The sequence below is a fragment of the Xiphias gladius genome, chromosome 24 (assembly GCF_016859285.1).
Source record: "Xiphias gladius isolate SHS-SW01 ecotype Sanya breed wild chromosome 24, ASM1685928v1, whole genome shotgun sequence".
NCBI classification, from domain to species: Eukaryota; Metazoa; Chordata; class Actinopteri; order Istiophoriformes; family Xiphiidae; genus Xiphias; species Xiphias gladius.
The window spans coordinates 23,629,081-23,653,420 of NC_053423.1; the positions used below are offsets into that span (position 1 = coordinate 23,629,081).

General features: G+C 44.3%; 1 protein-coding gene across 4 annotated transcripts; it reads left to right on the forward strand.

Moving 5' to 3' along the window:
- The first annotated feature begins 946 nt into the window (after window positions 1-946).
- On the forward strand, window positions 947-23,400 carry iffo1a (intermediate filament family orphan 1a). Of its 4 annotated transcripts, XM_040121873.1 has the most exons (11): window positions 948-1,335; window positions 1,460-2,592; window positions 12,654-12,714; window positions 13,344-13,439; window positions 13,700-13,840; window positions 13,918-14,105; window positions 14,212-14,329; window positions 16,773-16,868; window positions 17,078-17,208; window positions 20,097-20,262; window positions 23,078-23,400. In XM_040121873.1, the coding sequence occupies exons 2-10, from the start codon at window positions 1,610-1,612 to the stop codon at window positions 20,248-20,250; spliced, it is 1,968 nt and encodes a 655-aa protein (XP_039977807.1). In that variant the 5' UTR covers window positions 948-1,335; window positions 1,460-1,609; the 3' UTR covers window positions 20,251-20,262; window positions 23,078-23,400. The 4 variants fall into 4 exon arrangements, with proteins under 4 accessions (XP_039977809.1, XP_039977810.1, XP_039977807.1 ...); XM_040121875.1 differs by lacking the exon at window positions 23,078-23,400 and having other exon boundaries at window positions 947-1,335; window positions 16,776-16,868; window positions 20,097-22,736; XM_040121876.1 differs by lacking the exon at window positions 23,078-23,400 and having other exon boundaries at window positions 947-1,335; window positions 13,921-14,105; window positions 16,776-16,868; window positions 20,097-22,736.
- Window positions 23,401-24,340: the final 940 nt, after the last annotated feature.

Sequence of the window (24,340 nt, forward strand, 5' to 3'; positions counted from 1 at the left end):
CGTCCTGTCACCTGAGCTGCTGAAACATTCAGCAGCTACTGGCTCTATGTCCACATCATCCAGGACCCACGTAAACTCCGTTCACCTTGATCCGTCGTGCAGCAAACAACAACCTAAGGGAGCAAGCTAGAACTTTTAATGGGCAACTCAGTGGGTAAGATGTTCACCGGTGTAGCACAGACGCTTCAAATTGCGTGTTTGTGAGGACAAACGGGCCTTTTTCACTGCAGACGTTTTCAGAATACATGGTTTAAACAGGGGCCCTGCTGCATTTTACAGCCAGAGTCCTGAAGCTGTTTCATTTGTCCTGGGGGGGGGCAGAATATAATCCAGGCAGGACTGGATTATATTCTGGGTCGACGGGGGAGACTTCAACAACCAAAAACCCTGACCCCTCTCAAACAAAAAAACCCAAGTCACTTGAAACTAAAAACGTTAAGTTCAGCTTTATGGTTAACAGCAGTCAGCGGGGCTCTCTGATGGAGGAGGCGGGTAGAGGAGGCCCCGGTGCTCCGGCCCATAGGAGGAGGAGGAGGAGGCGGGCGGGGGTCCGCCACGCTGCCGACAGGTGTGTTTGTATAGACTTGAGGGGGGGGGATTTGTTTTCACTGTCAGATATCTGCGGTTCAAACCTTTTCACAGACGTGGCGCCGTTTGAGTCCGACTCGCTGAAACCGTCTCTCGTCAGTTAAACTGGGTCGAGTAAGAGCAGCTAAAGTTAGCTAACGTTAACCTAGTTAACGTTAGCTAAGTCACTGCAGCGAACGTCAGTTTCGGGCTGCTAACTAACTAACTAACCAACTAACTAACTAAACTAGAGTTAATTGTAACGGGCCTCTTGTAGTTTACAGCAGAACAACGAGGAACTGTGTGTGTGTGTGTGTGTGTGCGCGCATCTTTTCAAAACGACGGTTTAATCCCCCCCCATTCGGACAGGGGCGCCTCTACTACGGTCATTACGGTAGCGAAAGCCGCCCGGTGCTCGTCTCTCAGAATCAGTACGGTAACCTGCAGCCGCAGTCGTTCACTGGCGTTTATCCCCGAGCCCCTGCTGCACCTCCGCTCGGCACTCGGCTCGGGCTGACTTCACCTCATCATCATCATCATCATCATCATCATCTGGTGCCCAAACTGCGCGTTCCTCCTCCGCTGACGGCCGGGCGCGTCGCTCACACTTCACTGAAGCTGCAGATCTTCACCGTGGGCCGCTTTATTCCGAGGCTTAGGATACGCAGTCTTATGGCCGTCGCCGCGCGGTCGCCCAGAAACCGGTCCTGCGTAAAAGTAAACTCAGGAATCTAATTTTGCTTCAGGGACCGGCGGCGTAGCTGCGAGGTAAGAGGCGCCCCGACACTCTGCTGTTATTATTCCGTTTGCCGCAATATTGTCTTGCTGTGGTGCCATTTTTAGGCCCATTAGTCATCCCTTGTAACCGCATCATCTGACTGTTGGCCCACAGCTGCTCTGCGTAAAGGTGAAATCAGGAGAAGGACCCCCCCACCCTAAAAACAAAAAATCAAAAAAAAAAAGGGCTGCTGGGCCTGATTCTGGTTTGGGACAGTACTCAGATTTCATACCTGCAGGGGTAAATCTATAGAAGTCTGGGTTCATGCCGGATTTCGAGCACTTCAGATTTTCCTACTCAAGAATGAATCCGGTCCTGGGGGAGAGCGGCTTTCTGGCACCACAGCAGCACCACAACCAGATGACAGGCCAGACCGACTCTGCCGTCCTGGAGCCTGGTTATTTCCTCGGGGACCACGCCGGGTTCGGTTCTGATGGGATTCCTGGGCTGGACCTGGGCGCCCTGCCACCATCGGGCCTCGCCTACCTGCACCTGAGCAGCCCCCTGCACCGCGTGCCCCCGGCGGCCACTGCACTGCGCAACGACCTGGGATCCAACATCAGCGTGCTGAAGACCCTGAACCTGCGCTTCCGCTGCTTTCTGGCCAAAGTGCATGAGCTGGAGCGCAGGAACAAGGTGCTGGAGAAGCAGCTGCAGCAGGCTCTGGAGGATAACAGTGGAGCGGATGGACACCAGAAGCCACTGACCAAAGACATGGGGGTCCAGACTGGATTTATCGGGTCCATTCCAGCCAGACCGGGCCTGATCCCGCTCCACAATGCCAACAACGCAGCCTACCTGCCGGGCGGTCTCCTCTCTCCAACCCTGAACCCTCCTCCTCTCTTTGACAACAAACACATGCTGGAGACCAACCTCAACCCAATCCCATTCTCCACGGATTCAAACTCCAACCTCACCACTTACGGGTTCTCCATCAGCCCAGCTCTGAGTCCCAGCGACCCGTCCGAAACCATCACCAACATCAACGAGAAATACGCTGCTCACAACGAGACAAACACCTACGACGTCCCCCCTCCTCCGCCACGTTTCCTCCCCGGGACGATCTGGTCCTTCAACCACACCCGCCGTTTTGGCCACGGGAGAGAGCCGTGCGTTACGGGGCCCGGGGTCTCCTGGACGCACCCGGACGGTGTCGGCGTCCAGATCGACACCATCACACCGGAGATCAGGGCCCTGTACAATGTGCTGGCCAAGGTGAAGAGAGAGAGAGACGAGTACAAGAGAAGGTAAGGACTGCTAAAACACATTTTTATCAGCAGGTTATAGGTTGTTTTTAGTTATCTTTCATGGCTCGAGTCCTGGATGATGTACGGTTCTGTGAATACTTAAGCAGACATTTTGGCACTCAAGTTGCTGATGGCTGATGTTTTGTGACATTAGAGAGCGGTAATTTGGTGATTTCTGCAGAGAGTTTACTCAGAATGGTGCCAAAAACAGGATGAAAAATACAGTGAGCAGGAGTTCTGCAGACGGAAACGCCCAGTTGACGAGAGACTGGGGCAACCTTTTGAGACAACGAATAGCAACCTATGGCTTTCCTTTGAGATTCTGGTCCATGTTGACATGATGGCATCGCATCATTTCTGCAGATTTGTCCGTTGCACATTCATGCTGCCAATCTCCTGTTCCACCACATCCCAAAAGGTGTTCTACTGGATTCAGATCTGGAGACTGAAGACGTCACTGAAGTCCAGCGAACTCACTGTCATGTTCATGAAACCAGTTTGAGACGACTTTTGCTTTGTGACATGGAGCATTATCCTGCTGGAAGTAGCCATTAGGGGGATGGTAAACTGTGGCCATAAAGGGATGCACATGGTCAGCAGCTATACTCTGATAGGCTGTGGTGTTCAAATGATCATTGATTGATTGATATTAAGAGGCCCAAAGTGTGGCAAGAAAACATTCCCCACACCATTACACCACCACCACCACCAGTCTGGACTGTTGACACAAAGCAGTTGGGTCCATGGATTCATGCTGTTGACACCAAATTCTGACCCTACCATCCGCTGCCTCAGCAGAAATCCAGATTCATCAGACGCGGCTACGTTTTTCCAGTCTTCAGCTGTCCAACTCTCGCGAGCCTCTGCCCACTGCAGCCTCAGATTCCTGTCCTTGGCTGAAAGGGAGTGGAATTTGACGTGGTCTCCTGCTGTTGTAGCTGATCCGCCTCAAGGTTGGACGTGTTGTTCGTCCTGAGATGCTTTTGTGCTCACCGCAGTTGTAAAGAGCGGTTATCGTGAGTTATCGTGGCCTTTCTGCCAGCTGAATACAGTCTGGCCATTCTCCTCTGACCTCTGACAAACTGGGCGTTTCCGTCTGCAGAACTGCTGCTCACTGGATGTTTTTTCTTGTTTTTGGCACCATTCTGAGTAAAAGACTCTAGAGACTGTTGTGTGAGGAAAATCCCAGGAGATCAGCAGTTTCACAAATAATCAAACCAACCCGTCTGGCACCACCAATCATGCCGCAGTCAGAATCACTGAGATCACACTAACTTTCATTATTGATTAATCTGCGATTATTTCCTCGAATAATTTAAAGGTCTATTGATTAAAACATTAGAAAACAGGGGAAAATGCCAGTCACGATTCCCTATAGCAAAAGGTGACTTACTAAATGTCTTGTTTTGTCCAAATAATAGCCTCAAACCCCAAAATATTCAATTTAAGAAGAGGAAAATCAGCAAATTCTAACACTTGGGAACCCGGAACAATCAAATTTCTGTCTTTTTTGCATAGTTGGTGGTTAACTTTTAATTAGTCAGTTAATTGTTCTAGCTCCACATGCAGCCACTGACATTTAATAAGGTCAGTACTTAAAAGGCAGCTGGTATCTTGGTCACCTACTTTTTGTTGGTGCTGTGCCAAAGAGGTGTGAGGACTGAGTTTTCCACAGGGAAAAACAACGAACCAAAGTGTCAGACTGCATTATGATGGCCATTGTTTGAAGGTCACCATATTAATCTGGATGATCTGTTGTACCGAGGAAAGAAGACTGGAGATGGGCAGCGTTAAGGGAGGGGGTTGTAAAAGATAAAAGCATCACGCAGCATATGTTCAGGCCGACTCAGCTCCTTTACTGGGAATGATAAACCACCAGTCAGTCCAAGAAGTATTGACTGGTGGATGGCGGCATCAGGCAGGGAGTGTACTGTCACTCTCAGGGCACAGCTACTGTACGTTCCCTTCCAGACTAACAACACACCAGTTCTGCTGATGTCCTCATTATAAAGTAAAGGCTGCATCATTCGGATAAGTTATGCACTTCACGTTCTTTATTGATGAGCTAAATACATAATAATAATTTATGGTGAATGCAATGATAGTCTGTAAGATTAAATGAAATTTTTGATCCCAGGCCAGAAATATAAATGGTAGAGCAGCAAAAGAAAGTACAAAAAACTGGTGCGTAATATAAATAAGTACCAAAAAACCTAGAATACTATACATTAATTGTTGCTATGAACACGTGTTATTCAGTGAGCAAATGTCCCTTCCCAGGACTAAGCTAGCTTCTCTACCACCGCGTATTTTGGCACAGACAGTTGTATTCGTTGATCCCTCTAAAAAGCTCGAACATGATACCGAGTGGGGTCGGCTGACGTGGTGATAGGAATTTGTCACACATGTCGTACATTTTATGCCAAAGGAAGCTCTCCCTTAGTCTCCAGTGTCTCAGTCCCTGCTTATGGCCCCTTTTGGGTCATTGAGGGCATGGTTGCAAATCAATGAGCGGGACTGCTTTACGGCAGTCCAAAGGGACTCGCAATAAGCGCGTTCAAATGCCATAGGAACGAGCGCATCTGGTTTTCACCATTATTATTATTATTTTTTTGTATCAGTGTGATGAAGTACTTTGATATGTTAGGTGGTTTAACCATAACAGACATTCTCCCCATGTTATTTTATCTGTCAACATTTTCTCAATTTAATTACGGGGTACACAGTAAGTATTGACACGGCGATATAAACTTACATAGACAGCGATATTTTATCCAAATATCTGTTAATTCTGCTCATAATTTGAGCTAAACGGTTATCTTACTGTACTTGCTAAAATACTGGAACTTGTTTATTTCCACAAATGACGTGACAATTATGAAAATCAAGCCTTGCACTGTTACAGCTTTCGCGGATAAATACGACCCGCTAAAAATAAATTGCAGTTGTTTAGATCCGCAGTGATTAGTCCATTAATTGATTAGCCGACTGACAGAAAATTAATCAGCGAATATTTTGATAATTGAATAATCGTTTTAGTCAAATATTTGCTGGCTCCGGCTTCTTAAATGCGAGTATTTCAGGCTTTTCTTTGTCATATATGATAGTAAACTGAATATTTTTGGTTGGACAAAACACAACATTTAAAGATGTCACCTGATGGAAATTATAGAGAGCATTTTACACTATTTTCTGAAATTTTATAGACTATAGAAATGATAAATAGAATTTATCAAGAAAATAGGCCACAGATTAATTGATAATGAAAATACCTGTCAGTAGAAGAGCCCTAAACCTGTAGTCACTGGATTCATTTTAGGACCTCGGCCACTTGTCACCTTCTAATTTTACTGTTGTTTTAAAGCAGGATCTTACATGATAGGTTAAAAGGAACAAAGGCATTTGGATTCAGGACATATAATTATTTGCACAGGGGAGGTGGCTTCAAATGAAAACTACAAACAAAAAGGTTTCTGTTCATTCGCAGCAATTATGATGCTTTTATGCAGTGAAATTACTCCAGTGCTGTGTAATGCTGAAAAGCACTGAGCTCACTACTTTGTGCTTCAGCCTGCTGAGGCAGGATGCCACAGCAAGACAAAGCTTCAGTCACATCGATTTAAAAACCAGCAGGATGTTTTACTGAACAGCAACAACTGAAACTCTGACCGGTATGTTGTTTGCAAACTGCTTATCGGTTAAATTCTACTGCTGCGCTAAACTACGCCCAGGTTTTACATATCTGAGAGCTACCAAAGTGAGCTTGAAATTGATAGACATGGTTGAAATATTTTCTCCAATTGAACAGTAGTTAGAGAGCATCCTGCTTCCTCAACGTGACTTCATCACAGGGCAGAAAGATTCACAAGTGTAAAACAAAGGAAGAGACAGACCGTTTGATTTGATTTGAAGTGAGGAGGGATCACACTTCAAAAACCTGTGACCATGATTTTAATGGTTGTAGTTTTTATTTTGCTTTTCTGAGACTCGCAGCACCGTAGATTGTTCCCTTTGGAAATTGTCCGTTTCATTTCCTATAACCCTGCACCTGATGAGGAGCCAATCTGGACTCGAAACATCCTTTTTCTAAATGCGACAAAGCAATCAAAATTTAAAGGGAGCTTTCTGTGAAATCACTGCAATTGTTGGACTCAGCACCTGGTAAGGAAGGACGTGTGTGTGTTGTGCACGCTGGTTGCTGTAGTTTTCATTTCACAACATGAGGTCGCCATAGAGTTGTGAAGTGGGAGGTTAATTTGGGGCGTCCAGGTTTGCATAACTAAAAGTCCCGCTCATTTTTCCTCAGTCGGTGTTAAGCAACTGATGACATACAGCTCTCCCGACTGAATCATCAGTACAGAAAATGAACGACTGTGTTAGAGAACATGAGGTTTCTTGGATAAAAAGGTACAAGCTTTTTGGAAATAAAAACGTATGCAGAGAACTCAGCTACAGATCCCAAGGTGCCGTCCGGTGAGAAACGTCCGGTCACACAGCTCTGTTGCATGCTCTGCTAGCGGCCTGCTGAAGTTAAAGTTTACATTTATAGAAACCTGATGAAAAGTTAAACAGCAGTATAAATCAGTTCACTTTGAGGTCCGGGTCCATGTTGGAAGACGTGGACGACTGTGTTGAACTGTTTAGCTCCCAGTTGCAACGGTGCGGCGTTTTGAATCAGCACCAGCTCTGATTTATGCCTCTGACCGACTTTTTCTCCAGAGCAATGGTAGCTAAGACGCGTTGTAGTATTTAGAGATGTCCACTGCACGACACTGATGGGGAAAAAAACTGGATTTCTCATGAACAAAGATGGAATATTTAAGACTGATGGCAGTAAAATAAACGTGGTATCCTACGCAAAGCAATAGCCAGAATTTTAGTAATACTAAGGACATGAGTTCACCAACACGCCCAAGCACCACCACCATTTTGACCAGAAAAGAAAAGAAAACCAAAAGCTTATTTTATTTTTTTTATTTTTATTTTTTAAATGCTTTACTTCCCAACATGAAAGTCTAAAAGCTGCTTCAAAGCCTTCGCTAAATTCAGTTTAAGTAGAGAAATGCCGAAGTCTTCTGTTTATTTTTCACTAACAAAAAGTTGTCAAATTTAACTTATCATACCTAAAGATGCTGGAATCAGCTTTTATGTATAACCACCAGTTTTTATTTGTAATGTTTAAAGCCTCCAAAACCTAGAGAGTATCACCCCAGCGTCCTCAGTGGTAGCTTGGGGCCCTGTGTCCACGTCGAGGCATATTGGGGACATCATTAAAAGAAGACGTGAATTTACAGAACAAACGACTTCTCCCGCGTCGCAGCTCTACTGTAGCGACATGTTTTCCGGTAAGGTGAAGGGAGTAACGCTCTTAATTTTTGCTGCGACTGCCGGTGCTTGTCTGCAGGGAGGAGGAACTGTCTGGGGACAGCTTCAGCATGAGCTGTTGTTTTTCTCTCACACCGTCTCCCTCACACTGTGTCCCCCATCCTCCCCTCCTCTCTGTCTTTCCTCCCTTCTCTCGTTCTTCCCGGTCCTCTTCTTTCCGTCCGTCCCTCCTCCCCCTCTTTTCTTCCTCCTCCGCGCTGGGTTTTGTCCTGGTACCTGCAATGCAGCACTGGCCTGTGACCGCCAACAGTGATGTCACCCAGTCTGCCATCTCTCCCTCAGTCTCCTCTCCATTTTATCTTTTACCCTCTGCCTCCCTCAGTGATTCTCTTGTGTTCTCTCCTTATTATCTGTCTCTCTAGACATTTCTCCCTCTGCATTTACGGTCTCTCTCCTTCTCCTCTTGTCTTGTTCTCTAAATTACTTTCTCTACTTCTCTCTCCGTCTTTCTCTCTTTTCCGTTAAATCGTTTGCTGCTGCCTCCTCAACCATTTCGGCCATTCTGCCTGTACATACCTTGTTCTACCCCCCCACCCCCCCACTCCGTCCCGTGTGGCCCTCTGCGTCAGACAGGCGCTGACATCGTCAATAACATCATCACTATCACCTTCATCCCCAAACCGCACAACCACAGCAACAGTCAGCATTTCTTTTTTCCTCTCCTGCTCTCTCGGCTCAGTTCGTTTCAGTTCAATGCCGCTTTGTCGTCCAGATATTTTGTCGTCCAGAAAACGCGTTGCCACACCATGTGGCTGAAAGTATGTGGACAACCAAACGTTATTCCTCTACATGTGGTGGTTGATCATATGATTGTAAAACCACAGGCATCAATCTGCTGCTACAATAACATCCACTCTGCTGTGAAGGTTTCCCATCAGATGTTGGCTGGCTGCAGAGATTTGCTCTAATTCAGCCTCTGGCTGGCAGTCAGCGTTCCAGTTCATTGCTGAGATGTTGAATGGGGTTGCAGGCCAGTCGAGAGCTTCCACACCAAACTGGGGAAAAACCATTTCTTTATGGAGCTGGCTTTGTGCACGGGGGCACTGTCATGTTAAAACAGGCAACCGTTACCAAGCTGGAAGCGTATTATTGTCTAAAATAAAATTGGATGGTCGTAGCATTAAAATTTCACTTCATCGGATGTAAAGGGTCCAGCTCTAACTATGGAGCCCCAGGCCAAAGGTGTGTCGAAATAGTTCTGGCCACATAGTGTACATAAACACACACACACACACACACACACACACACACACACACACACACCTTTGTGTTGTCTCCAAAGGCTTTGAACGCTGACTCCACCACTAACAGAGAACAGGCAAATGTCAGCTCTCTCATCTTTCCATTATCATCTCCTATGATAGATGTCCTGTGAGGGTGAAAAGAGTGTGTGTGTGTGTGTGTGTGTGTGTGTGTGTGTGTGTGTGTGTGTGTGTGTGTGTGTGTGTGTGTGAGTGAGAGAGATAAAACTAGAAAGCAACAGTATCACCTTGTATATAGATACAAAGAGGCCACCTATGCCGCTTGTTAGCAGTGCTGTTAGCTAGTTGATGCTCCTCACCTCCCAGTTACTTTTGTCTTAAAGGGAACAGTTATAATGATGGATTTCCAGGTTTCAGCCAGTTAATTGAATTTTCATTACACTGTTTTTCGTAACATACCAGAATTTTGACATGGATTTTCTTAATTGGTTTCAGTTCATTTCTGTACACTACAAAAATCGATTTGTGAAGTTTTTGTCATGCCCCTGCAGGACAATCCAAGCCATTTTTATTTTAAGGTCAGAGTTGTTATTTGTGTGATGCTGCACGTGCCAGCAGGGTTGTATTTTTGGGAGTTATTCTATTATTTTTGGTGCATTCATATTCAAAAGTCTGCTACTTAACAGCAACCTTTTTAATGCATGAATTCCTAAATTCACCCAAAAAGTCCTCATACCAAAATAAAATGAAAAAGAAACATACCAACAATACACAGTATGCATTTTTCTGATACACCGGCCTTATGATTAAAGGAATAGTTTGACATTTTTGGACATGTTTATGTTTATTTGCATTCTTGCTAAGAGTGCGATGAAAAGATCGGTACCACTCGTGTTTGCCAGGAGGTGATTAGCTTAGCTTAGCATAAAGAGTGAAAGCATGGGTGAACAGCTAGCCTGGCTCTCTCCTAAGTTTAAAAATACACCTACCAACACCTCTAAATTAACACCTTTTAAGCTCCTTCCTAAAGAAAATGACATGTCATAGTTTTAACTGTGCTGTAACTACAGCCCATAACTCCAGTCACTCATACAACAATAAGCACATATTAAGAATAACTAAATTCACTCAACTGATCCTCACCTAAATGACAACTGTTCATTTGGAAGTGGTCTCCCAGATGACACACAAACCGTATCATTTTCTGATCAACTGCACTTCGTGATTAAGGTCTGGTCAAGGTTAAGCAACTCAAACCTCTTGGTTTAGATTTAGCTCACGAGTGCAGTGCAGCAGCCTGGTCTCGCACTAGAGGCGGCGCTATTCTCGAATAAAACGGGCAGTGTAACGATGTGAGTGACACTTTTCACATTTTAACAAGCGTTTGCATCATCCAGCAGTCACGACATCTTGACCTCTACGGATAAACCAGCCGCTGTGTATCCACTCAAACATAATGACAGCCAGCAGCCTCACTGCAGAGCCACATGTTGAGACTGACAAACCGATAAGAGCTACAAGGACATCAGCTCTCTCCCACTGTGACACCCTCTCTCTCTGGCTGTCACATCTGTGTCCGAGTGTGTCTTTCTCTCTGGCTCTGGTCACACAGCGGCTGGTGTTACACCACTTCCAGTTAAACACTCCTAATTACGACACGTCCACTGCTTTTTTTTCTAATCTCTATAACCAGCAAAAATCTGTCGCGTTTGACTGAATGCGTGTAACCCACAAATGACTTGCACTTTCAAATTAGAAAATTGTCTCTGTCGACGTGAAGATAATTTGATCTGAGGTCCTCCAGCAGAGACATGATGTCATAATTCGGTGCTAGGGCAAGGGGAGCTGGGTAGTGTCAGTGTGAAGGACAAAAAAAAGACGCAGAAATGGGAAGAAGCCAGAACAGCTGAGAGGATTGATGATGGTATTTAAAGGGGAACTCCAGCTATTTTTACATATCCAAGTCTGTTAGCAGGGATTGGGAAAGTACGATTGCCTATGTGGGGTGGGGGCAAATAAAGCCTCTTGTGGCCCCAAAGGAAGCGGAATGAAGTCTGACAAACGTCCTCATGTCACTTGAGTCATTGTCGGCTGGGTTTAAAGACTACAAGTTTGTAAATGAACGAAAATCTGACGGCGTAGAGTTATTGGAAGTGAGCTCCCCAGAACCCTGTAGCCGGCTCCTCAGCGATGCTGCAGGCTACAGGCCCCTCGCTACATTAGCTGCTACTAGCATAACGCAGCCCAGTCTCTGGCTGAACTGTCGGCAGTCAAGTTGCATTGTGGGCAACGTAGTAGCCAGGTGTTGACAAGGAAGAAAGTTTTTGATCTTTTATCAGTTTTTATCACTATCAGTCTGACAGTGTCATAGGAGTGCAGTGCTGAATCGGCGGAGCACTGTTTTGATCAAATGCATCCATTCGGACTAAAGCCACATGCAGCAGCTGCTCAAAAACATTCGAAACGTGTAGGTGAAGCAGCAGGAAACTGAACAGCTGGATCGGTCAAACACAGTGTCGTTCTTAGATCCTCAGCACTAGCGCGGCATAAGCCTGGCCTGAGGGTGTTGTTACTGTGGTCAAGGGGGATTTGCTTGTACACTGGCCGTTTCTTAATTTTGCTGTGAGTTCGTATCTGTATTAGATTAGATTAGACATTAGATTTATCACAACACAATGAAGAGAAAATCCCCAAAAATCAGATGCAGTTCCATGTTACTGTTGTAGTCCTCAAGTGCAACTGCAGCCTCTCTGCCTCTCCGCTCCTTTTTGTTTATTTATGTCTTCTCCATAGTGACGGACTGAGTGGTGCTGCGTGCTCTCCGTGCTCTTCGTGCTGTGCATGCTCTGCCCTCATGTAACACAAGCTGAGTGATACCGGTGGTGGTAGGAGGGGCCTTCATGCGCCACGGCGTAGGTCGGTCGGTGGGATTTGACTCAAAGTTGCAGAGGGGAAGATTGTGAAGCTGGGACCAATCACAGGCTGCCAGTGTTCACCCCTTTCATCCCATCTGAAGATCGAGTCGTGTTCACATGATTGTAATTGTCTCACAGCCAAATTATAGTCGCAGCTCCAACCAGAGTCACGTCAGATGAAAAATAAAAAAAATACTCTTGCTAAAACAAATGGGGGGAAAAAAAAAAAAAACGCATGGACCAGCCCATAAAGAAACATCAGTCAAGAGTCATATGTGATGATAAATAATACAAAGTTGAGGGGAATAGAAGGTTTATGCCAAAGAGTTCAAAATCTTGACTTTAAAGTGACAGGAGACACTTGACTGGCCTAGTGTAAACTACGAGTGCTCACCTGTAGGAGACTGAGGTGGTAGTTGAAACATGGATGACTGTGGCAAACCTCTCCTTGATTGATAAATGTAAAACATATGGATGCAAGTCTTTGTGAAGCTCTGCACGACTCTGCTCCGAACTTGGGGAAAAGGTCATGAATTCTTATACTTGTGTGTGTTTCTAGATGGGAGGAAGAGTACACGGCCAGAATGGACCTGCAGGAGAAGGTGGCGGAACTGGAGGAGGTAAAGGGATATTACTACAACATACATAAACACTACACACGTGATCTTATCTTGGTTTAACTGTTCAGTGAACAGACTAAAACAGTACCAGTCAGTTCCAGATGATTTTAATCAGCTTTTCCCACCTACATCTAGTTCCTCTTCCTCGCTCCTTCCCCTTTAACACAACAAATAATGTGGGGAATGAAGCACCGGGAGCCACATCCTGTGTCTCCCACAGTGTTTATAGCACATGTGGTCTTTTTGGCATCTCACTGCCACTTTAATAGAAAATTATTTCCAGGTTTTACTTTGCTATACACAAGAATATAATAAGATTTATTACCATTTATCAACAAATGTTAAGTGTCTACTCAGTGTACTTCCATGTGAATCCAGCCTTAGTGTGAAGTCCTAAACATCCGTACCAAACTCCATCGGCATTACCTTTGAATTTTATAGGTGAAGCAGAACATGATATTGTCTGGAGGCCGAGATTAATTTATGAACCTTCTGGTGGTAAAACTGGCTGGACAGTTACATTAATTTGTAGACAGCTGTAGTATTTGTTGTCAGAAACACCAGTCTTAACGGTTTAAGGCATAGCTTCCTACTGTGTGTGTGTGTGTGTGTGTGTGTGTGTTCTGCAGGACCTGCAGGAGAGTGAGGTGTGTCAGGATGAGTTGGCTCTTCGGGTCAAACAGCTGAAGGCCGAGCTCGTTCTCTTCAAAGGACTCGTCAGCAACGTAAGTCTTTTTTTTTTTTAATATAACCAAGTATTTAAAAGGTTGGAAACTGGCAGAAAAAAATTTCCCCACCTGAACACAAGCTAATCAATGGTAATGATTTTACTGGTTATTTATGGTTTCCCGTCATCGCTCGACCAGCAAACTGTAACAACAGAGAATAGTTATGATAAATCTAGTGCACGGCGACCCCCTCAAAAAAGGTTCAGATTGTTTTAATGAAGGGAAAAGAGGAACAATCTTTTCTCCCTCTACGCCAGAACCTGTCAGATCTGGACAGTAAGATCCAGGAAAAGGCCATGAAGGTGGACATGGATATCTGCCGGCGCATTGACATCACCGCCCGCCTCTGTGACGTCGCCCAGCAGAGGAACTGCGAGGACATGATTCACGTCATCCCGGTACGTCTGTGACGATGAATGTCTTCAAAGAAATCACCCGCCCTCGCTTCAAATAAACCTGCAACCCCTCCCCCCAGCAGGTGGCCACGCCCCCCTCCACTCTGAACCGCCGGGCCAGGAAACAGAACGGGCAGTCGGCGAAGGGCGGGGACGGAGACGAACCGAACACGTCCGAGAGCGAGGGGGGCGGCGGCAGGGACGAGGAGTTGTGCAGCACCTCGGCCAATCAGATCAACGAGCAGATGCAGAAGATGCTGAATCAGCTGTAGGTGATTTTTAGCCAAAGATGTTTAAACACACTGACACTAAAACATCCTGACGTGTGTGTGTGTGTGTGTGTGTGTCTGTTTGCGCGTGTGTGTGTTATCCAGTAGGGAGTGTGAGTTCGATGATGACTGTGACAGTCTGGCCTGGGAGGAAACAGAAGAAACTCTTTTGCTGTGGGAAGATTTTTCTGGATACACACTGGGAGTTGAAACACAGGGAGAGGTACACACACACACACACACACACACACACACACATTCTCACACATAGGTTCGTTCATATAGATATTAGACGTGTATGCAGGCGTCTAGTAGTAGACGCCTGCTCATTTTAATCTTCTCATGAGGAGCAAAAACTAAGATTTAAGAAGTACGTGTTGAGCTGCCACTAGTAATTATTTTCATCAGCAGGTCATCTATAGATTTTTCAATAGTTTAATCAGCACAATGTCAAAGAATAATGAAAAATGTCCATCAAATGGTCTGTGAGTCCAAAGGGTCATCTTTAAATCGTTTCTTTTCTGACAGAGATTTTCAAGTCGCAATAATATAACACGGTTTTTCTCTTTAAACATCTGAGCACAGATTTAAAGTTTCACAGTTTTCTGCTTTGAATCTGCGCTTCGGTGTTCGTGAAAGCCCTTCCTCTTTTCTCAGTCTTTGCATAACGTCGCCTCACCAAATTTGTGTAGTCGTTCTCAGAATTTCTCCACATCTGAAGATCTTTTCCACACATTCACAAACGTCACTAAGCTTTTTTTAAAAACAAATCAAATCAAAGGTTGACTTACAACCACAGGCTTTAAGATTATTTCTAAACATCGTTTCACAAGCCCACAATCTTACCGTTCCTTATTTGAGCGCATACAACTTCACTATACAACATTCAGTTGTACTCAGACTGACTCGTTGGTTCATGTGCACTGCACAGCTGCATACAGTAGCTTTCTGGCTGCCTCCTGTTGCAGTGTGAGTTACAGCACTCTAATGTTTGATCAAACTGCGATAGAACGTTTTAAAACAGACAGTTAAAAATAGGAAACTGTAAGTTGTTACTCCAAAGATCTGAACTTGCATCAGTGTTCCTCATCCAGCTCCGTACAGATCTATTCTCCCGCCGCCAGGGAAGCCACCGGCGTTTCCTGTTTTACTTTGTCCCACTTGGCTGACCTGACCTGGTGGACAAGCTGTTTTTAGTCCGTTATAACAGTAAACTACGGCCGGTTGACGCCTCCGTTGTTGAGTTCGGTCTGATGACGCAGATGGCTCGAGTCTATCCCGGTGACCTGTGAGCTGTTTTTAACCAGATAAGCCAGAAGAGGCTAACGACCTGCTTTAGGAAGAGCTGAAAGACGCCGCACAGACACCAAAACAGATCAACAGACTTCTAATCACACAAGGGTTTTCTCTTATTTTGGCGGATTAAGCTCAACCTTTTTTTTTTTTTTTTTTAAACTTTGCGGACACGTACTAACTCTGCTGGACAGACACGTATGTCCCTAAATCCTAATTCTTTTATTTGCTCTGCATGCATGCATCCAATGTCAACAACTGTGTCATTCTTCTAATTGTTATAATAATTATTATTATTATTATATTATTTGTGCCAAAATGATTCGTTGATTTATTGTAAATTAATCTTCAATTTTGAAAACTTGTCTGTCATTAAGTTGAGTCATTAATCAAGGACAAATGGTTCCAGCTTCTCAAATGTAAGGACTTGTTTCTTTTCTATATTATACGATTGTACATTCAACATTTTTGGGTCTTGGTTGAACAAAACAAACAAATGACAAACAAGCAATTTAAGGTGTCACTGTGGGAAATTGTGTGGGCCATTTTTCAACCATTCTGGCATTTGAAAGACAAAATTATTCTGTCAGTTAATTTTTACAGTTAAAAGACAATGGAAATAATCAGTGGTTGCAGCTGTAACAAGTATTACTATTTATGGATTCATCTAGGGTGATGTTCTAACATCTGTCCATGGATTTTGGATGCAAAATAGCATTTTTGCCAAATTTTGGACATTTATAGTTATGTTTAAATGCAGTAAATTGATAAATAGTTATGTTTAAATGCAGTAAATTGATAATTAAACTTTTGAGAGGTTGGGATACTTTTACAACTTTATGATAGTGTAAATTACACAAGTACATTGTGTTTGGTAGCTCACAGCTACAGCTCTACCAGAATTCACCGTGTGCAGAGGTCCAATCAGCCAGAATAACTGAGAACACGTGTGTGGAAATGATATAGTTATATATAGGAGATTGATGACTGACCAGAATAGTCTGTATTTTACATTAATTACATTTTTGACACTTAGGCTCATTTCCAGAACGACTTTAATGTAGAGTCACCACAGCAGATTAGGATGCTTCACATTTTAGTGATTGAAAAACTTTCCTTAAGACAGAAACAATCCCATACGTTGTGACAAACATCATGGTCACCACCATAATATACCTGGTGTCAGCCAGCGTTCACCGTGTGGTTCTTCGGCTCCGCTCACTGAGCTTTAACTCAACCGCTTACTCTCAGCGCAGCCCTGTCCCTGAAAAATGTCCATGGCTGATTATCGCTGCAACTTGAATTGACAGCGTTTTATTGTCTGTCCTCCTCCTTTTTCCCGCCCGACGGACACTCGCTGGATCCGGCTGCAGCAGCAGGAGGAGTCCATCGAGAAGGTGATTAACGACACCGAGTCTCTGTTCAAATCCAGAGAGAAGGAATACCAGGACACCATCGACCAGATAGAGGTGAGACAGTCGTTTGTGTGCATCGTGTTTATTGTGCTGCTGGGACAAATGTGTGTTCACAGTCACATTGGTATGAAATACTTATAGTTGTACAAGCAGTTACAGTTATTGTTGGAACAGTGTCAGCAGTAAATATCATTAATACAGTTTTCTTAATACTAATAGTAGTAACAACGTGTTCATGGATTTGTGTTTCCCGTCTCCGTCAGCTGGAACTGGCCACAGCGAAGAGCGACATGAACCGCCACCTGCACGAGTACATGGAGATGTGTTCGATGAAGAGAGGGCTGGACGTCCAGATGGAGACCTGCAGGAGACTCATCACACAGAGCGGAGACAGGTAACACACACGCACGCACGCAAAGCAACATGATAAACAGCCTCAGCGACACTGGAAGCGTGAATACAAATAACCTCTGTCGTCTGTCGTTACCCCAACTGTGTGTTCTGGGACGGAAATCCAAACGTAGCCATGAGAGACGATCACAAACTGGAAGGATTCGTGGTTTGAAAGAGGTAGACTTTGGCCTACAGGGGGTGCTATGATATACTGTCCCCACTTCATTGGTACAGCCTGCTAAAACGAATGCAGTCTAATACAGCAGCCCTTCAGTCATGTCTGTCTTCATGAAGGTTATAATCTTCGGTTTTTGTTAAAACTGTCTTATGTCTCTGTCACTTTGGAGGCTGCAGTTTGTGGTTCTGATTGACTGTATGGCATTATACTGACAGGTGATCCTAATACTTGGTCTCCCCTCTACCCCTGATACCAATAAGGCTGATTAAATATCAGATATACGTTTGAGTTTAACACAATGCAAATCAACAGTTCCTCAAAATACAGACTTGAAAAATGACTAAAGTTGAAACCACAGCTTAAAGATTTTAAGGTAAAGGTATTTGTTGCATTACTTTCAGTTAGGTGTGCCTAATAAACTGGCGACTTTACATTATACACATCATAATGTGCATTATGTAAATATAAAGTACAATATAGTTTTACTAGAATAAAAGGAATTAAGTTAAAGGATGGACTACAACACTCACATCCCATATGTACTGTATGTTGAAGGAGAGATTAGCGGCTGTGATCCCTGCTCCTCTGTGTACTGGTCCTGAAGCTGTTCCCTGGACAACCGTCACAGCCCTCTCTCCGTACGAAACGTACCGTAAAGCTCAACCAAAGCTAATCAGTGGCTTCAGCGGTCTTAGAGAAACTGCGTGGGCATCTTCGTGCTGGTAGTCGCGTGTAGGTTTATCTCCCTGGCCTTGTGCTTGGAAGTCTGTTCCCCGTTGCGCTCCCGTCGTGTCTGGGGTCAGGATACGGAAAGGGGGAAGCAGACTCTGACACAAAAACCAGCAATGCAGCCACCAGGACGTGTCCCTTTGTTGTGACTCAGAAAGGAAACACTCTCCGGGGATACAAAAGAAGAGGGAAATTCACACTTAAAAAGCCTCAGATTAGCTTTGGATCGATTTAAAAATAGATTTCTGCGCAGAATGACGCCTGTGGATTTTGTTCCCTCATCTCTTACAGTTCAGTCTAAGAGCTGCCACGGAATCGCTCCAGGGGCGTATGGACAGGAGGAAGGATTACAGCCACCGATAGCTCTTATCGTGCACTCAACCGCCAGTTGGTTAGATCTACCTAGCAGAAACAAATGCAGTCTGTGACAGCAGGCCTGCAGTAGATCCTCCCTTCACGTGGTTTATATCGCTCAGTTTATGTTGAAACTGTGTCCGGTTATACTGACGGGTGTTTCTCTATTATTTTGTCGACCCCATTTATATCAGTGAGGAGGGTAAGACAGTTTAACGGCACCACAAACTGAAGCCTCGTACAGTTGAATCAGCACCTCTTTAACACAGTTTTAACCTTCGTGGAGGAGGATTTATTACAGTTGTGTTAGACTGCATTACGTTTAGCTAGGTGTACCTAATAAAGTGGCAGTTGAGTGCACACGTGACACGGGTATTCGTCAAAATAGACTTGAGAAAGTACGAACCCTTCCTTTTAAAAGCCAATTTGAAACAAAGAAAAGTCTTGGAAAGAGTGTCAATAGAGGACACAGAGGTTTTTCTCACCTGATTTCCGACAGAAAGTTGTTCCAGAGATCTGGAGCGGCGGCAGCAAATTTCCCTCCACCGTCTGTCTCCGGTCTGACCCCGGAGAGATCGGGCAGCAACTAGTCAGCGCAACACAAACAGCAGTGTACAGAGAAGGACAATACCGTAGGGTGGAGTAAAGGCTAACCCCCAGTTTGTGCCTCACGTATTATTACAGCCACAGAGCCACAGGTCTGGGCCTCGTTGAACAAAAGTCACCGCTCCCTTTAAGGGATTTTCAGAACCCTCAAGGACTCTTCTGACCATCTGGATTGGACAAAATTCTGTCTATTTCTATTCTATTTCCCAAGTGGCAGCTGTCGTTCCTTACCCCAACACAAGAAAATACTCACTTATGGAACGTAATTCATGCTTCAGTATAGATTTGACTGATAAATACTTTCCAGCTACCATCTTTGTTTGGATCAGGAAATACAGTTATAGCTTGGTTAACGGGATGAAAGTCTCTTTTCCTGTGAAGTGGACACTTTTTTTTTTTCTTTCTTTTTATGCAGATGTTCAGAAGAATCTTTTAGGGTTTTCAAAATACCTTCAACAGACGTGTTGAGATGGACACTTGAGTTTGAAAAAGCAGCAGGAAATAAAAACCATCTCACCACACGACCTTCCTCAGCAGATGGAGTCACCCAGTTGTCACGGAAACGCAGCTGTTCAGATTTCTGCTCATGTGTTCACACTTTCACGGCTTTTTCATCCACGGTGGCTTTTAAAAAAAAAAAAAATTTAACAAAAACTGCAGAGGAAGATCGTGTGATACGATCGAAAGCTCCAGAGCAGCCACCGAAGGGAGCTTTTGATGAGACGATTTAGCCAAGAGAGTTAAGTGTTGAACCCAAGATCAAAAAAAACAACTGCTGCTTAGCTGTGTGATCCAATGTAATGATAGATAGGGGAGGGACATAATCCGGGGCTAAGGTAAGGCCCCGCCTGGGTCTTAAAACATCCACAAATACACCAATAAATAGACTGTAACGTGTTTGAACCCACACACAACAGCACGGCTTTCTGTCGTTCCAGGTTTAGTGCGGGTGAAAACATTCAAGCAGCAGCGGAGGTGACAGCCACGTTAACCCTGCTCTTCTTCTCTCTCCCCGCTGACAGGAAGTCCACCTCTCTCATCACGCTGACGGTCGACGACCCTGACGGCGAGGAGAAGGAGAGGAAGAAGTCGGCTCTCCCTGCCGACCCGGAGAGCGGCGGCTCTTACGGCGACGCCGACGCCGCCATCCCTGCTATGGCCTGGAGGAAACCCTAACACACACCGCTGGTACTCCGAAATAATGTCACACCGATGCTCTCTCTCTTCCTCCAGTGCCGTTTGTGAGCCTGAATTTGTGGAAAACCGTGAAACTTCAACGTGTCTGCAATACGTCTGAGTGGTTTTTGTTGACATAAGGTAGAATTTATTTTAAAATCATCAGATGTAAAAGGTACTTTTCTTGATCCTGCCTATCCGACGATGATCGGTCACTTTTACTGGTCACAAACTCAGTCGACGTGACAGAAGATTTAGAGCAAAAAGGTGGATTTATGTTCCCTGCAGGTGGCAGGAAACTTACGCCCACGTCCTTACACATAATAACATCATTTGCTTAGAACAAGAGGGAAAAGAATTCACTGATTTTGCTTCTGTTTTCCTGCGCGACGCGATGAACAGGACGCGTCTTCTTTTAGTTTGCACACGGATGTTGCCGTTTAGTGCAGGAGCCAATTATTTGCACAGTTTCTGTAAAATGATGCCTTTCGAGTGTGAGCACAGAGAGGAAGCAGCGCACTAGGAATTAGTTTGCACATGATAACCTGTTGGTTACAAGAGTTAAGAGCTGTTATTATAATGAAATGTTTGGTTTTTTTATCTTATTCGTAATCTTGTGATGTGCAGCAGGTTTCACATGTTGCACGTGTGACAGAAGCGCTGTTCCCCATTTCCTGGGACTATACTGTAGGTGCAGTAACTATAAGGGGAAAAGTTAATTTCGCAAAGAAATCTCCACTTATCAAAGCCCAACTTGCCTTAAATAGATATTGGAGAAATATGACAAAGTTACACGTATGTTTAGCGTGTTTCTTATTCAGATAATATCCTGAAAAATCATTTTTAAAAAAGGTGTAATCCTCCTGTTTTCTATTTAATGTCACAGTACGCAATAGAAACTGCATTATTAATCAAACAAAATGACGTTAAAGAATATTCTAAAAGTTGACTTTTGGGAACTCGACCTCGGATTTCTGAATCTGAACGACCAAACAACACTCGGAACGTCCTCGGTATCGTGTTAGAGGCTGATTCTGATCATCTTTGGAGTCAGAATCATTCAATACGACTATTTTTAGGTTAAACAATAAATCAACTTACAATGAGATAAAAGGGACTCAGCATTTCGCCGCCACATTTATATTCCTGGCAACGCGGAAAATTCTTTCAAACAGCATTTAGACCATGGCGAACGGAGATACGGGTGACAGAAAACAAAACAAAAAATAAAATCTAGTATACATTCTTTTCGGTTTCTAGCCAAACATCTCTCACAGAGGTGGGGTTGCACTGCGGGAATGTGGACTGTTTCTAAAATCCTGACCCCACCGTCCGTGTGATTCTGTATTAATCCACTGTGGTTGAGTTCAACAGTCACAGGTAAAAGAGAGCTGCCAACCCTTCTTTTTTCTGAGAAGGGTTGGCAGAAGGACCATGTCACCTCGAATCTGTACCACATACTGCTGCAGCGAAACGTTAGGCCTGTTGGAAAGACGAATCAAACCCACAGAACCGACGTTAAAGCCTATGATTTTAGTCTTTTTGTTGGTAAAATGGAGAAAAAAAAACAACTATTCAGTGGAGTTAGTTCTGAAAATTTGAAGAACCCGTGTCACAGCTGAGATGGATTTTCCCTCTACATTTAAAGAGAAGGTGTCACATTTTTTAGACAGAAGCCAACCTCCATGTTAGGATTTCCTATCAAATGTATCAATCCATTATCCATTGCCCTCAAAATCACAGTCTGTTATGTGTCTGTGATTTTGAGAAATTCATTTTTATTTTTTATTTTTTCCTCGAGCAAGAGTGAAAACCTATTTATAGAAGTCTCTGTCCTCAGAAATGTACAGTTTGTAAAGGCTAAATACTGTATGTAATGTACCTAGCGAGGCTGTGTGTAAAAGCCTAACTAATAATGCTGTAAGCTCCGTGTTCTTACCATGTACATTTAGCTAAGGCTGGAGCAGTTTAAGAGTTCATTTACACCATTGCTGTTGCTGTTGATTGATCCATTAGTAATATCACGGCAGTAGAAGTGGCATCAGTGTAGTTTAAAAGGGGCTTTCTGTCTTCAGTTGTCGTTTCAGGGCAAATGATGCACCTCCAGAAATGATTAAACTTGAAGTGACTTTCTTTGAGTTAACTTTTTAGTTTCCGGTTTGAGGACTTGTACATATTGTATTTGTGTGCGTGTGTGTGTGGGGGGGGGGGCGAAACACTCAAAAAGCCTAAAAATCCTGGTTTTAAAATAAGTTTGTGCCCGTTTTTGTCTTACTCACCGTTGACATGCCGCAGTGAATGTTCTGGAGTTAACGGTTCACCTCTTCAACCGCTGCCACGTCTCTGATTAAATGAATGTCTGCTTATTCAGTAACCTGCCATGTTGACCACAGAAAACACAGATCCATCAGAGGAACACGTTTAGTTTTAGTCCTGAAGCTTTCTTCCCCGAGAACGTTTCCAATTGTGTCGATACCAAAAAAAAACCAAACCTCAAAATGCTTGTCTCCATAAACTACATTATTATTTCACTCTCTTCACAGATAGTTCCCCAGTGAAGAAATCTACGGACTAAAATTCAAAATGTCATATTGTTCCTCTGGTGTCAGAGAGAATCAAAGCAACTGCAAGTGCACAATATACTTCAGAGCAAAATAGAGGAAACTGTACAGAAGCTGCTTTAACCGAACCGTTCACATCTATGTTATCAGAGTGTAAATAGCGTCTGTGGAGAGCGCAGAAGACAGAAAGACATACAATGTGTCACGGAGCAGAAATGGGAGCTCAGGAAGCGACAAGTGTGTGTGTGTGTGTGTGTGTGTCTCAGGCGAACAGCTGATTAATCAGGAGGAGATGCACAAGTTGGACAAAAGGAGCCAGAATGAATGAATAAAGAAGCCGATGCCCGTTAGCCCGTAGCCACGAGACAGCTTCGGGTCTCTGTCAGCATGCCCTTGAGCCAGGCACCGAACCCCACTTTCCCTGTAACAACTAAACGCATGAGTGAAACGCTGTGGCGGGTTCGGCGCAGATAGTAATAAGTCCTGCCTGTTTTCGTGGGGCCTGTAACTTGTTCTTTTTTCTCTGTCACCGTGCAGAGCTCTGGTCAGTCTACTGATCCAAGCAAGACGAAGAGCCGCACAAAATAAATGACACTGAAAGAGTTTCTGTTGTCTGAGTTTTGTTGTTCACAAAAGGTTCAAAGTTTACATTTACTCAAAGATGGAACATTTGACACTACATTTCCACTGGACTGGACACTTCACAAAAATACTCCGGCACGTGTTACGCGTCCTGCCTCGTGTCCCAAGTAAAAGTGCAGTTTGTAAGTATTGTTGGTAAAATGTGCTTAAAGTATGAAGGTACTCCGTGACGCAGTGGCCTGCGAGGATTGTAACTAAGTACGTTACTCAAGCACTGTACTTCAAGGTAGCTGTTTTATTTTTACTGGACTATTTCCATGTCACTGACACTCTCTCTTCTGCTCCACTATGTTGACGACAGCCGCAGTTACTACGCGAAGATTTTACATTGAAACGTGCGAAGATCTTAACAGAACGCGAATTCTTGTCAAAAGGTTGAACGGCGGCTCACAGGCTTTTTGGCTCGGGAGGGAAAACTCGGCGTGTGTTCGCGTCTCCTTGTCGTGTTTCAGACGTCTACGCGTTGCAGGCCCAGAGGTTTCTAATAAATGCAAAGATTAGACAAAACAAAAAAACCATTTGTTTATTATTTTGTTTTTTTTCCCCTCCTGTCCCAGTGATCATCTCACGACCCCTCAGCTGAGCACCACTGGACTAAACTACTACCCAGCCTGTATAAAGCAGATGAAACCAGCACCATCAGTGTGTGTGAGCAGCTAGCTGCTCACACACACACACACACACACACACACACACTGATGTGATGCAGTCGTAACAATCTGCTGCTGCCATACACAGTGAAATATCAGTCACGGGAGGCCTTTTGCTGCACCGGCGCTTTTACCTCTGATACTTTAACTACATTCTGCTGATGATAATAGTTCTGTACTTTTGCTTCAGTGGGATTTTGAATGCAGGACTTTTAATGGAGTATTTTTACACTGTGG